The sequence below is a fragment of the Blennius ocellaris genome (genome assembly GCF_963422515.1).
Source record: "Blennius ocellaris genome assembly, chromosome: 20".
In the NCBI taxonomy this organism is placed as follows: Eukaryota; Metazoa; Chordata; class Actinopteri; order Blenniiformes; family Blenniidae; genus Blennius; species Blennius ocellaris.
The window spans coordinates 14,978,829-14,992,990 of NC_137669.1; the positions used below are offsets into that span (position 1 = coordinate 14,978,829).

The window sequence follows — 14,162 nt, forward strand, 5'->3', positions numbered from 1 at the left end:
AGCATTTGCATATTCTAATGAGCCCAATGTTCAGGGTTAGCCGCTTACACTAATGACGCGTTTAGCTCTTAATAAATCAGTTAAGGCAGCTCCCTGCTGGAGCCGAGGGAGCTGCACCCTCATGTGTGCGTGCGTGCGTGCGTGCGTGTGCACACGTTTCATTAGGATGTAGCGTTGTGTATCTGTTTATGCATGTCATTATGTTATATTTTTATGGCAATGCATAAGTGAGTAAATAAGTTGGTTCCAGAGCACTTATGGGTCTATTTTAGTGCCACTAAGAAGAGTTTGCTCTTCATTGAATTTAAGTTTGTGTGTGTTGGTTTGTGTGTGTTGGTTTGACTTTTCTGTGAACTTTGTGAATGTGTCTTCTTTCGAATGAGCATGCAAGTGTGACAATTTAAAAGACTTCGGGATTGATTTACTAAAAATCCTGTGTAAAGCATGTTCAATTGTATGCTCACGCGAACAGGTTTTCCTTTCAGTTTGTATGTGACAAACTAATAATGTCAGAATCCATATGAAGAGTTTCAATACATTAGTGCTTGTTCGTAGAGAAAGTTATCAAGCATATAGCACTATTGCATATTTTTAATATTTCCTAGTAAAAGCAAATATGGAAAACACAATAAGGGAGTTGATCTGTCGCAAAGTTAAACTTTAGAATAAGGAAGAGTGACAGAAAAGATTGCAACAAAAGTCATGGTTGGTTAGCTGAGGAAATGCTTCTCACCAAAATAACAACTCCTCTGCTGAGAGCAGCATTAAATACAGATATAATTATAAATGATACAAACATTTTCAGAAATAGAATAGTTGTATGTTGAACATTAATCTATTAGCATAAACTCTCAGTTTACACTTCTGACATAATCACCAGTGATCCAGTAGATCAAGCCTTTCCTCATATTCCCTCAAATCATCTCCCGACTGCTCCTTTCATTGAACCTTTACGTCAAAAATTGATGCCTGTAATTGCTATGTGAATGACAAGTAAAGGTACACAGTGTGTTTGCTCATAAACAACTGCACCTTTTGCATATTTTGTTGCCGAACTCTTGCAGAAAGCCCAAAACATATCATATGTGAGAATTAATTTGTTTGCCACCACTGCTGGCCGTGCTGACAGGAGCACCGAACTCCGAAGCAAACATTTTATCACAGGACTGGAATTACAGCACATTTCTGCTGTCTTAGATGGTGTGACAAGGCGCACGCTTTATGCTTCACAACCATCAGATGCTGGCAAAGCCTCAAGAATGTGATTCTCAGGTAAAATGCAGGACTTGACACACATGCTGACGAATCGAGTCGATCTGAGTGGTGCAGTATACGCACGCTTTACAACCTCCGCTGAAAACGAGAGGAAACCAACAGGAGCTGGATTCTGGATTCACATAAGTGAATTCCATTCAGTACAAAGAGGAAATGAACTAAAAGCCAGCAGGTAATTTCCCTCTACATAAAGCTGCCGTTTGTTTTCCTTCTATGAGCACTGGTAGGTCAGCCCGTTATCTGACAAACATGAATCACGTCTTTGTCGAAACATTGTTATGCCCTTTTCTTGTAGAGAGGCAAACAACAGGAGGAAAAATCATTTCACAATTTCATCATGCCACTGCCAATTTGGCCCTGTGGTGGTTAGAAGGTCGTTGGGCCATGGTTTTATCAGAGGGATTAGTCCTCAAATGGGATTACAGGCTTGTATTATAAAAAAAGAAGAAAAGAGGTTGGATGCTCAAGCAAGCAGGAGAGCAGAAATATTCAAATGCAGACAGACACATTTAAGTGAAGAGATCATTTTATCTTCATTAGTGGGGAAGTGGAAAGGAAGAGGGATGGAAACTGAGGAGGGAGATGTAGATTCTATAGTTTAATGAAGATGAAGGACTGGGGCAATTGAAGAATGAATGCATGCGTAGATGTCGCATAAAAAACAGCAAATTATCAGTCCTCATGGGGTTTTTTTGTCTGTTACTTCCATTTATTTTGCTTCTCTCTCTCTCTCTCTCTCTCTCTCTCTCTCTCTCTCTCTCTCTCTCTCTCTCTCTCTCTCTCTCTCTCTCTCTCTCTCTCTCCCTCTCTCTCTCAAGTGAGCCAGAATAATATCTGCGAAAATGCACTGGGGTGGAATATCCCAGTCACCCATCTGGTGTGACTAAGACACTACAGTAAAACACATACACAGGCTTTCTCACCCAGAAACATGCATGTACACACACACACACACACACACACACACACACACACACACACACTGAAGTTAGATGGGTGACACAAACATAGCTTGCAGTGCCCGTAGCATCGTGCCGCTCTGCCACCAATGGCCCCTGCACATGTAGGTCATCCTCAGCTGGGGGCATGACGCCCCGTCCTTCCCTCCATTCTCCTCATTCCTTTGACTGCTTATCTGGAGCTCCTTCTTTTGACTGGTCCTCATTGGCTTGTTCGTCCTACACTTAGAGCACAATAAATTATCGTCCTCACACAACACAACAGCAGATTTTTTTATTTCTTTTTTTGTGAAAGCTACAAAATGTGCACAATCTCCATACAAATAACTGGTTTTTAACTAATATGTATGAATTATGACCTTTCTGTAACTTAGTAAGGCTTGATGCAGATTTTATCTGTAGATGATAGAGATCAGCCGACGTTTATCTTCCCCCTGGGGGTGCAATTAGATGCAGTGAGATGAAAAACAAAACATAGAACATACATACATGAGACGACAATATTCCAGCTGCATCCAGAAGGAAGCAACTTGAATACTGGTGGAGTGGTTTACCAGGATCAGTCTGTACTGACTTCATTCTGTGCATTTCAATGAGTCTTTATGCACACTGAGTCTTTGTGGGCTTCAAATGTCAGTACATTAAGATCATCAAGAATTGTTCTCAAGAATTGCTGTTGTGCAATGGTTTACAAATTAACATCAACATTCAAATTTAGGTAGATGTAGTGTTAAAATACATGGTACCAGTAGCTTTGTGAGCTTGTTTTCCAGTGTTCTGACTGCAGCATCGACGCAGAGCTGCTGGAATCAACCATGATGTTTGTTTGTTGCAGTGTTGCCATACTGAGAAGTGTCAAAACTTAATTAATTATTAAAGGTAAATCATAAGCAGAGAATACGTCTGGTCATGTCACAAATTCGCTTTATATTCTGAAATATATTCTTAGTAAATTTACTATTAAGACCTTAGAGAAATATTTCATGAACAAGGAGACATCTCAAGGTCAAATAAACAGATACATTTTGAAGTAACATGCCATAAAGTCATGAATTCATGAAATCCTTATGTGCATATTGAGTTTATGTTATCTAACGTCATCAGATGAATTGGGACGTTCTCCTGGAGGATTTTATTTTTGCTTTCTAAGCCCCATCAGATGACTTGTGATGAGTCACAGAGTGTTTGTCATCAGCTGTTAAAGTTGTGCTTCTCATCAAGTGATCAGGTGCTTTGGTGCTGTCACATGGACATCAGTGTCGGGAACAGAGAGGGGGGAAAAAAAGCTTTTTATTAATACCATTACCTCCGCAGGGAGGCTGAGCTGAGATTCAAAAGCAGAGCTTCTCAGCATTATTGTGTTTATTGTTGAGAGATTCGTCAATACACTGCAGGTTCTAGTGAGGATTTCTGTTTGAAAAAAAATCATATTAAAAAGCAAACAAACAATACAGTTCCAATTTAGCTTCAGCAATTTTCTGCATTTGTAAAGCATGTAAACTACAGTTTGCCATTTATTTCGATAAGTGCTCATGCTGCACACTAACGAGATTATTGTCAGTGTCATCACAGTAGAAGCATTTTCTTTTAAGATTTCATGCCTTACAAACACTTAGATATCTTTTTCTCCTTCATGATGTGTCAAGATCTGTCATCACAGTCTCGTATACAGGTAAATTAAAATATGATTCTTGTTTTGTTAGTCAACATTTCCTCTCAAACAAAACCGAGCAACATCGAAAGTGTTCCAGACTACCTGCTGGGAGCAGTTTAAGCGTACGTGGAGACATGTCACAACAGGTTTGGAGCCTAATGCTTGTTGTCTCCATGTAACGCACAGACTCACAATAAATTAGACAGAATAGAAACATTCAAACATTTGCAAATTAATTTTAGTGGGAGGAATTTGAAGTTTGAACTGAGAAAATGTTTCCACATCATTTCTACATGTAAGAGATTCTCAGAAATTCTCAGAGAACACTTAGACAGGGATTGGGAGAACGTACAAACTCCAGCACACTGTTCAGGCCACTACTGCTGATCAAATCTTATACTTTCCCACATTTTTTCTGTATATTTCATCTTCCGGTCTATGTTCTTTACATTTCTAATGATAAACTAAGCAATGCTGTACATGAAGCTTTGTACGTCCTCCTAATTTCTGAAACAACCTTCAATTCAACAACCAATGCGGAGAATATCTCTGCTGTAATGTGTTAAGAACTCCCTGTGTCACGCAGGGTAATGTGTTTGTGTGACATATCTATTAGGCAGCCCTGTGTCTGTGTGGTTTTCTGCTTGTCTGTGCCCAGGAAAACAGTTGGCAGGCCTGCTTCTCTGGGCATCAGCAAACCACAAAGCCACCTGGTGACGCCCAGCATGTCACCAATCGCAGATCAGTAGAGAGGAAGAAAGAGAAGTGGGAAATCTGGACTCTACTGTCACATAGCTTAAATAAAACTCACTGACAAGTAAATGTGCTGCTGAGAAAATATGGGAAAAATTAAATTAATATTCTTAAAACTAAGCACATTATTAGTTACCCTTGATGAAATTTTTTTTCAGACATCCATATTACAACACATTCAGAAAAATGAAGGATCATGCTGATTTTTATCCACGCACATTCAAATGATCGTGTAGATATACACACAAAGATACAAATATCTGATTTCAGCTTGAAGTTCAAGTAACAAATTTTAAACATTTGTATGTGTGTGTGTACATGATCATTCATTTTTCTCTCTCTCTCTCTCTCTCTCTCTCTCTCTCTCTCTCTCTCTCTCTCTCTCTCTCTCTCTCTCTCTCTCTCTCTCTCTCTCTCTCTCTCTCTCTCTCTCTCTCTCTCTCTCTCTCTCTCTCTCTCTCTCTCTCTCTCTCTCTCTCACACACACGCGCGCGCGCAACTTTTCACGATGGCCAGAGGCTGAAATAGAGTCAGAACAAGATCCGTGTCAGCAAACAAGCCCTGATGACAGTGAGGGAGACACAAATGGAGTCACTTGTGATTTGGGCTTTTTTTTTTTAGCTTCTAAACTGCTTCTAAAGGACTTTAAAAAACGGCTGCTGAGTTCACATCATGTCAAAATCCTAAATTTTTTAAACACGTCATACATTTTAAGTATTAGGTAAATGTATAAGAGAAAGAAGAAGTGGGAAAAAAAAGTTTAAAAAGCAAAGAAATTACGAGTTCAAATAAGAAAATACCGAAGTGAGTGGCATTTCTACATCTCACCACTTAAAATACAAATATAATTTAAGTGACTTATCTACCTATTACAGCTCTGTTAAAAAACATCAAGTCATAAAATCTTTAATGGCTATTTTTATTTTAAACAAAGGTCCAAACTTATTGCCTGCTCACCGCAAACATAACAAACTGAACCTTGTTCATAAGTTTTGAAGTAGAACCTAAAAGACCAAAGAGGCAGACTGATAGTGTAAATTTTTCCTTCACCAGTGTTTTGAAAGCAGGAACAAACTTTAATCCGATTCTGTCTTTGCGAGCATTGAAGCAAATATCTCTAACCACTCAGACAGATTTTTTCTTTTTTAAAGCGAGACAGTTTGGATGTATTCATCCATTTCCTTGACTTCTTCATTTCATAATTCTTTCTGATGTACCAAAATGCCATTCACACCTTCGAACAACTGTCTTCCTCGGAGAATTTATTCTTTCTATTGAAGGAAATAAGATCCACAAGAGCCATTTCTGAATCCATTGCTCCTGCAGATTATTCCGTTCATTTTACCTGTCATCAATCCATCCATACTTTTTGCTCTCTCTTCCCATCCTTCATTTCTTACTCCCTCTTCTCTCCATCTTTCCTTCCATAGCCTCTTTGAGATCCATCTCTCTGTAGACAATCCTCCAGCACCATGCACCACAGTAGCCCTCCCAGAGTGATCCCGTTAGAGGGCTAATGCTGTGAAAAATGACAGTGAACCGGCACTTTTACCGCCATCACCGCCACTTTTGGGCCGCCTGCCGCCTACAGCCCTGTTGCCTGGCAACTCCCCAGACAGCTTTTCTCCAAAAGGCAAGAGCCCCTGTCTGCTTTGCCGCGATAGAGACCCAAGCCTAATAAGCATTATATCTCATTTTGTCTTATCATTTAGTTGTTAGTGACACAAGTTTGCTTGGAGCTGCGGCGATGCAAAGAGCACTGATGCAGAATATGTCTCTCATTTTGAATGAATAAAATGATTCGCGAGAAGTGTGACTTCCCGGAGCATTGTTGTTGGAATAAAAGGCTGCTCAAGCAAAAATATAAATATACATAAATGACAAAGATGAAGATGGTGCAGTAATGCCATTCAGTCAGGGAAATTCTTTTTTTTTAAAAAGCTCTGACCTCGTTGCAGAAACGCGCTGTGAACATATAAATATCACGTGCACCTGTCGCCCGGAAATCAAGGTGATGGCTGTGCGCTGCTTCGTTGCTCCTTCAAAATCTTTGTACTGAGTGAAGGCAAAAAAAAAAACAATATATGGATTTTTTTTTTTTTTAATGAGCAGATAAACATAAATGCAACTCACATTTCAAGACATCAATGAGTCAGTGAAAGGTTTGATGATTGAGGGACTTAAAGTTCTCGAAGGTAATCAGTTTCAACCTAATTCAACACTATTGAAAGAGGATGAAACGTTACTGTGTTTTGTGGACGTTCTCATAAGCTTGTGAAGTAAGAAAAGACATTTTGAAAGAAAATGTTTTGTAGCCTCAAAGTGTTTGGGTTCTGTCAGTTTGTCTTCAGGCTTCTCTCAGTATTGATTATGAAGCATTGTTGTCATTATTCACAAGTTAATGTGAAGACTACTTTCTTCTCATAGATGTCCATTATATAAATGAAGGTAACTGAAGATGATATGCAGTCATTACATTGCTGCGTCTTTAAAGAAATAACAAGAAATGTATTTTCTGATCTATTCATTTCTACTCCATTGTATTCTATTCTTCAGTCTATTCATCCATCTTCTCAACCACTTTCTCCATTTTTTTTTGCTGATCATAGCTGAACATGGACCAATCAGGGACCGCCCTGGATATGTCACCAATCTGATGACACAGAAGCTGTGTCCTATTTTTCTACTTGTAAAATCTGTATATGAATATTTTCCCTAAAAATTTTAACATTTTATAACATAGTTGCTGAAGTATGAATTGTCAAAACAGAATTGCATCAAAATGTCTGTCTTTTTCATGTTGATGAAGCACGTTTAGACACCATATATAGTGAGAAAGACTCAGCAGGACTGCCTTGTCCACGTTGCATTGTAATTTCTGGAGTTTGCTGTGGAGAACAGCTTGCAAATTGATTATTTCAATATTTACAGACAATATAGAGCTGAATCACTTCCCTGAACCAGCGATAAATCGTACAATCTGCCTCTGCCCAGATTTTCAGCCAAACCAGATTTCTCAGGCTTCACTGATGGACAGATTTTCTCAAGCTCACTCACCGCACGTAGGACGAAAATAGGTTGGTTGTTTTCTCTCACAAGGAAGTTACCTGTAGGTGTTCGATGGAAATGTCACACTTGAGTCTTGGGATGTCTTTTCTGTACTACGTCAACTAATTGTGGTTCGTATGTGCGTCATCTCCTGCCCCACTTTCCCGTGTTTCCACCTCTTTTATGGCTTTTAAGGCTTCTTTTCAGTCCTTCACCCAGAGCTAACAAGAATCCAAAACTCACATCCCACCCAGAAAATGTGCCGACATGAGTGACGTGAACCACGTCGTTGCTACAGGAACTCTCTGAAGGGGTTACAAGGGAGTTTTGACAAAGTGTGTGAACTCACTGCCACCGCTGCAGTCTTCACTGTTTAATGTGTTTCTTTTTTTAAGTCATCGCAGGTCTTGAAGATGGTGGAGAAGTTGACTTCATATCTGAGATATGGGAGACTGCTTTGTTTGGGGGGAGGCTGTCTTTTTTTTTTTTTTTTTTTTTTTGCAAAATGCTTGCGTCGTCATGTTATAGACATGGGTGCTGTGAGACAGCAAATAGAAGCTGGGCAAAATGTGAAAGTTTATGCTAAGAAAGTGCGCTATAATAGAGCATGTGAAGGACGTCTAGAAATTCAATGATATTGGTTCAATTTCATTCATCTCTTTTGGATGAATCACTGCAGCTCTTTAAGCAACAAATTTGCATTTTAAGTGTTCGTCCAAAAGAGACTGACTGATGTAACGCCAACAAGGTCATAAGGGAAACACTGAATAACTGAAGAATTCATTATAATGAGCTGAATACAGAATTTGCAGGTCAGAATGACTCTTGTAAGAGGTATCGTGTGGCACAAGGAGGTCGATGTCGATATGCTGGTGTGTGATCGTCAGTGCTTCCCAAGCCTGCTGAAAAATTAGACGTCTTTTTTGTAAAAAGGCCAGAAGACACACACGCATGCACCTGTACGCACACAGACACACTCGCCTAAAGAGCAACATGGCATTATGCCCAGCCTCGCCCCAAGAGTCTCACAGTTGATATATTGGTGCGGCCTCAGATGAATCCATGCAAGCCCAGCTAAAGCTCTGATTAAAGACCTTTTATAGCTCTGCGCAGCAGAGACAGTGGAGGACAGAGCAAGAGGGGTGACGTGTCTCTGCGTAATAATGACCACCACAGGTGCTAATTTGTGCCACAAGTCACCTGTGTCATGAAGTATCACAAAAATGGAAAGAAAACTTCAGAAAATAGAAAAAAAACAGTAGACGGTGGGAGTTTGGAAAGATTGTGTGACAGAGATTGTTTGAGAAATTAAACTGAAGCGAGGAAATGTAAATCAGATTAACGAATAAGCGTCATTAGCTGTACCCATTAGCATCCCAAGCACAGATTCTTTTAACTTTGGTCGACTTCGGAGAGGTTCATTGGCCAAGATGGGGAACAGTGTTATTACACTCCTGGATGTATGATCACTAATATCCTTCAGTGGTCGGTCTTTGTTCTTGAACCTGATCTACCTGCAGACAGAGATGTGTTATGAAAGGTGTTAACAGGCACAGGTGGGAGTTTCTACTTTTTGAGATTGCTCAGTGATTTCTTTTTTCTATTGGTTTAACCGCACATTCAGAAGATTCATCCCAGACATCTGGCGTCGTTTTGTTAGTGCCGTGTTTAATTCCTTTGCTTTCTGTTTATTTGTCAACAGGCAGACCCCCAAGGACGAGACATCGCCATCCGTCCCTTCTTGGAGCACTGTGAGAACACCCACATGACCATTTGGCTGGGCATCGTCTATGCTTACAAAGGACTTCTGATGGTGAGAAGACAAACTATCGTACAAAATAGCAGTATCACTTAAATGCACATGCTCACAAGTTTTGTGCAAGTGTTTGTGCTGTTTAGAATAGAAATGTCATCCTATCTCCAAGAAGTTCCATAGTTGTTTTTTTATGGTTTTCAGATGGACCTACTTGAGGTGGTCATTGTACTAAAACTTCTCTGTCAAAATTATCCTGTTTGTCCTGTCTGTAGAGGCTGCCACAGTTAAATAAATTAAAATATTAAAATGGCCTTTTTAACCACTTGAATAAATAATGATCCACTCTTGCATCGTTCCATGTATAAAACAAATATCTAAATAGATTTATAGATCTCTCCCAAAGCACTTACTCAGTCCTTTGTAAACAGTTTGGCGAGATTATAGATATTACTCATGGTCAGCAATGTTACTTTCTTTTATATTACTAATATTTCCTTTATATTGTTTAAAATGTTGTTGTTTTTTTCCTCAAAGTCTCTCAAATCAGAATGAGAAGATCCAGAAATAAAATAGGACAGATTAAGCTTGAAATATTAGTTTAGTTAAATTACAACAAAATGAAATAGCGCCAGTGGTAGATAAGTAGATCAGCAAGAGCTGGTGCCGATCTCAGCTGACTGTGTGTGAAGGTGCTGAACAGGTCGCCTCTCCATCACAGAGTGAAACAGAAAATGACACTCACACTCACATTCACACCTACGATCAGTCTGGAGTCCCCAGTTAACCCCACAGGCATGTTTTTCAGGGCCATGCGAGCGAACTGGAATACCCAGAGTAAACCCTCAGTTAAATCAGGCAAAAATGTGAAAACAACCCCCTTCGACGGGAGCCGTTTATCACAGGTGTCAGGCCTCACTCACAGCAAGCTGATCTGCTGGTGGAAAAGGTAAACAGACTGATAATCCAGCGGGTGGAGATGCCAAACAAATGCACATGATGTTGTTGTCCTGGCCTGACCCACCTCAGACTCACTGAACCAGAGAAATCATCAGACGAATCCAGCATGAAGCATGAGGGGGAAAAAAACAAAACAAAACACATTGACAGGTTTTCATATTTAACAACCACCTCGACTGCTTCAAACGTTTGAAGCTAAAACTGGATCACAGTTTAGAATATGAGGTTTACTCGCTGAAGGATCAAATTGGGGTGGGATTAAAATGTCATTTTAGTCCTTTTGCGACATGATTTATTATTATAAAAAGATTTAGTCAGCTTTAAGAAGAATCACCCCGCGTGTAAATGTGTTTTGCAATTCTGAACCAAATTCAATATCACATGCTAATTGAGTAAACGTTGAAGCTATGCAGGCATTTTGACCTATTTTCTATGTTTTCTCCCTCAAAGCTAAGTTAACTAATTGAGTTTCAATAAATCTCAGCAAGGTATAAAAATGTAAGAGTTAGTGGATTTCCTGAAAGTTCACACACTTTATTGAAGTTGTGGGTTTTTTAAGTTGAGTCATTCTGACCTCGAATGGTTCATGATGTAATGCATCACCATAATGCCACTGCCTTTAGCATTAAAGTGATTAATCTCGTGAAAATAGTAATCCTTATACAATTACTAAAGTTGATTCTTTCAGGCATTGCTCAAAACCTCTTCATAGATGGAGCAGCTGTAACGGACACAAACATTGTTACATTTACAGTGAGGTGGCAGAGAAAGTGCGATAATAAGCGTCTTAAAGAGAATGACAGGATGCAGAGCACGCCGAGTTAAAACAGTACTACCAAAAAGAAAAAGTCAAAAACAGACAGATGGAAGGAGTGAGAAGATGGAGCAGGAACAAGTCAAAGAGCTTTGATGTAAAATAATGAGACAAGGAACAAAGAAGTGTTGCGGTAGATAAAGTTTGAATGAGATGATTGACAGGAACCCACATCTTCATGAGGCACAGCGAGGGACAGCGCAGCAAAAAATAGCTGCCAGGCTTGAGTCACTGCTGCTTTTTTGCGCACACCCAAGCTCACATGTGAACACGTACGCACACGATTCTTCAGTACCTGACATCCGCGTCCACCTGCTCACGCACCTGAGGGGCACTAAGCCTTGATGACTGCTCTTTTAATTCTTCTGCTTGTCATTCCACTAACTCTCGTTTAGGCTTTGAATAAGCAGGCAGGCCACCGTACACAGAGTGCGGTGAATTATTCAGCAGGCTGAAACAAACACAAAAACAAGCAAATCACTCTCACTGAAGATTTCAAAAGCATTATCTTTTCTCCTTTTTAGAATTAAGGTGTTTCATTTGCTAATTAAGGGCTTCTTATATCTTGGTGGAATTAAACACCCAAACAATCGCTTCTCAATTAGAGAAAAAAAAAAAAAAATTATCAAATGATTTCTTTCTTTTTCTTCTTTTCAGTTGTTCGGGTGTTTCCTGGCTTGGGAGACCAGGAACGTGAGCATCCCTGCTCTAAATGATAGTAAATACATCGGGATGAGCGTGTACAATGTTGGCATCATGTGCATCATCGGTGCGGCGGTGTCTTTCCTCACTAGGGACCAGCCCAATGTCCAGTTCTGTATCGTAGCACTGGTGATCATCTTTTGTAGCACCATCACTCTCTGTCTGGTCTTCGTTCCCAAGGTCAGTTCTTGCATGAATGAAGAGACATGTGACATGTGCATGAATATGGGTGACTGATTTTTAATTATCGCCACATTTGCTCTCCTACTTCAGCGAGTCATGCAGGCTAATGATGCATGGATCGTGTTGTTTAGCATTTCTTTATATACTTAACCAGCTGTAACTAATACCTAACACAACATTCTTCCAGTTCATCACCATGAGAACAAACCCAGACGCTGCCACCCAGAACCGAAGGTTAAAGTTCACTCAGAACCAGAAGAAGGAAGACTCCAAGACCTCCACCTCCGTCACCAGCGTCAACCAGGCCAACACGTCTCGACTGGACGGCCTTCAAACTGACAACCACCGTCTCCGAATGAGGATAACAGAGGTCTGCATTGCCTGTATTTGTCCGTCATCTTACGAGACAGAAAAAAACTGTGCAGTAGATCATGAAAGCTGATTATCATTTGAGACATCGTCATTTAACCTATGAAGTAATATTACTGCTCTCTGATTAATCCTATAAAATAACTTTTAAAGGTACCTTGGGCCACCTTAGCTCATCATATAATGACTAACTGAGTCTCCATGGCATGCTGAATTTTCTCTCTCTGACACATTTAGTAAACATGTTGACTTATACTGACATTGACTGTCATCTAAATAAATCCCCTGGCAATCACCTCTGCTTTCCATCAGATGTGTCAAAGATGAATTGCTGCTGTTGTCCTTGCTTCTCTTTATGATGGTTGCAAATGAGAACCAGAGATCCTCGTTTTCAATAACATTAAACCTGCTTCGAGAAGCAGCCGTGTTTCTCATTTATTCCAGATGTTTGAAAGACAAAGCATTCACTGGAGATTCTTTGACAATATTTAAATTTGAACTTAAAGTCTTTGCTTAGTAGTTATAAATCTGTTCTGAGTTTGGCACACCCCAGCATAATTGTGTTTATATCCACAGAGTCAAATTCAAATGATAAAAAAAAAAACACACGTAAAAAAACAAGGCTAAGTGTATAAAATTAAACAGCAAAATTTATAAATTGTCAACTCTGGTCTCTCCTCTCAGACAGGCGGGGCGTGTCTGCAACATCAAAACCGAAAGTAAAAGCACAGTGTCCCAAATGTCAACAAATTACTGGCTGACAATGGATTATCAAGCAAAGTTAACAACTATAATTATAACATATGCCCACAAGCAACTATAATTAAAACTCACAGCAACTTTGGGTGATTGCTGGGAACATACTGCTGACAATGCTGCCAGCAGTTGCCATGACAGTAAAGTTGTCCTATGAGCCCATTTCAGATGCAACAGAAGAAGATCCATGAATCTCCATCCTCTCTGACCAAAAGTGGTAACAACCTGGTTAAAAGTGATCACTGCAGGCAGGTGTGGCTCGTAACCCTCTGCTCTCAAAACTGTAACTATGAAAGAGTCTTTCAGACTGTAAGTCTGCAATTGAGACCTTCATAAATATCAATTGATTCATTTATTTGCTTTAGTTTCCACAGTTTCTTCTGAATTAACAGTTATAAAAAAAGATCAAGGTGGGTGCTGCTGGTATGTATTTGTAAAGCGTCACTTCCAATCCTTTATATAAAAAAAAAATAGTACAAGTATCCCTTTCCAAACATAAGCCAGAGCTTGAATGGTGACATATTTGAAATCAAACATTGTTCGTGCAAGATTTGTGTCATTTTGGTCAGTTTGATGCATTTCAACAGATTCTTTTTTTATATAAGAATGTTCATTCACCCTTAATGGCACTGTGGTTGCACTTTTGAGCATATTTTGAATGGTGTAAATCATGTTCATGCAACATTTATTTCTTTCATGCACTTTACAATGTGTTATAGTGATTTCAAAGCTCCCCATCGTGATGCAAAATTTCGTTTTTTTCCTGTGTAAAAAGTTGGACAAGGAGCTGGAAGAAGTGACCATGCAGTTGCAAGACACCCCAGAGAAAACTCCCTACATTAAACAAAACCATTACCCGGATGCCAATAACATCCTAAGCATACGCAACTTCACAGATGGCAAAGGTGAGAAACTGACGGCCGGTTTTGTTTGCCC

General features: G+C 39.6%; 1 protein-coding gene across 1 annotated transcript in view; it reads left to right on the plus strand.

Moving 5' to 3' along the window:
- gabbr2 (gamma-aminobutyric acid (GABA) B receptor, 2) overlaps positions 1-14,162 on the plus strand; it is a gene marked incomplete at both ends in the record, with an annotated part of 178,687 nt that overhangs the window by 156,802 nt on the left and 7,723 nt on the right. The window contains 4 exons of the mRNA XM_080516552.1: positions 9,396-9,502; positions 11,874-12,098; positions 12,289-12,471; positions 14,002-14,131. Coding sequence (XP_080372678.1) covers positions 9,396-9,502; positions 11,874-12,098; positions 12,289-12,471; positions 14,002-14,131 — 645 coding nt within the window. The remainder of the gene's footprint in view (positions 1-9,395; positions 9,503-11,873; positions 12,099-12,288; positions 12,472-14,001; positions 14,132-14,162) is intronic.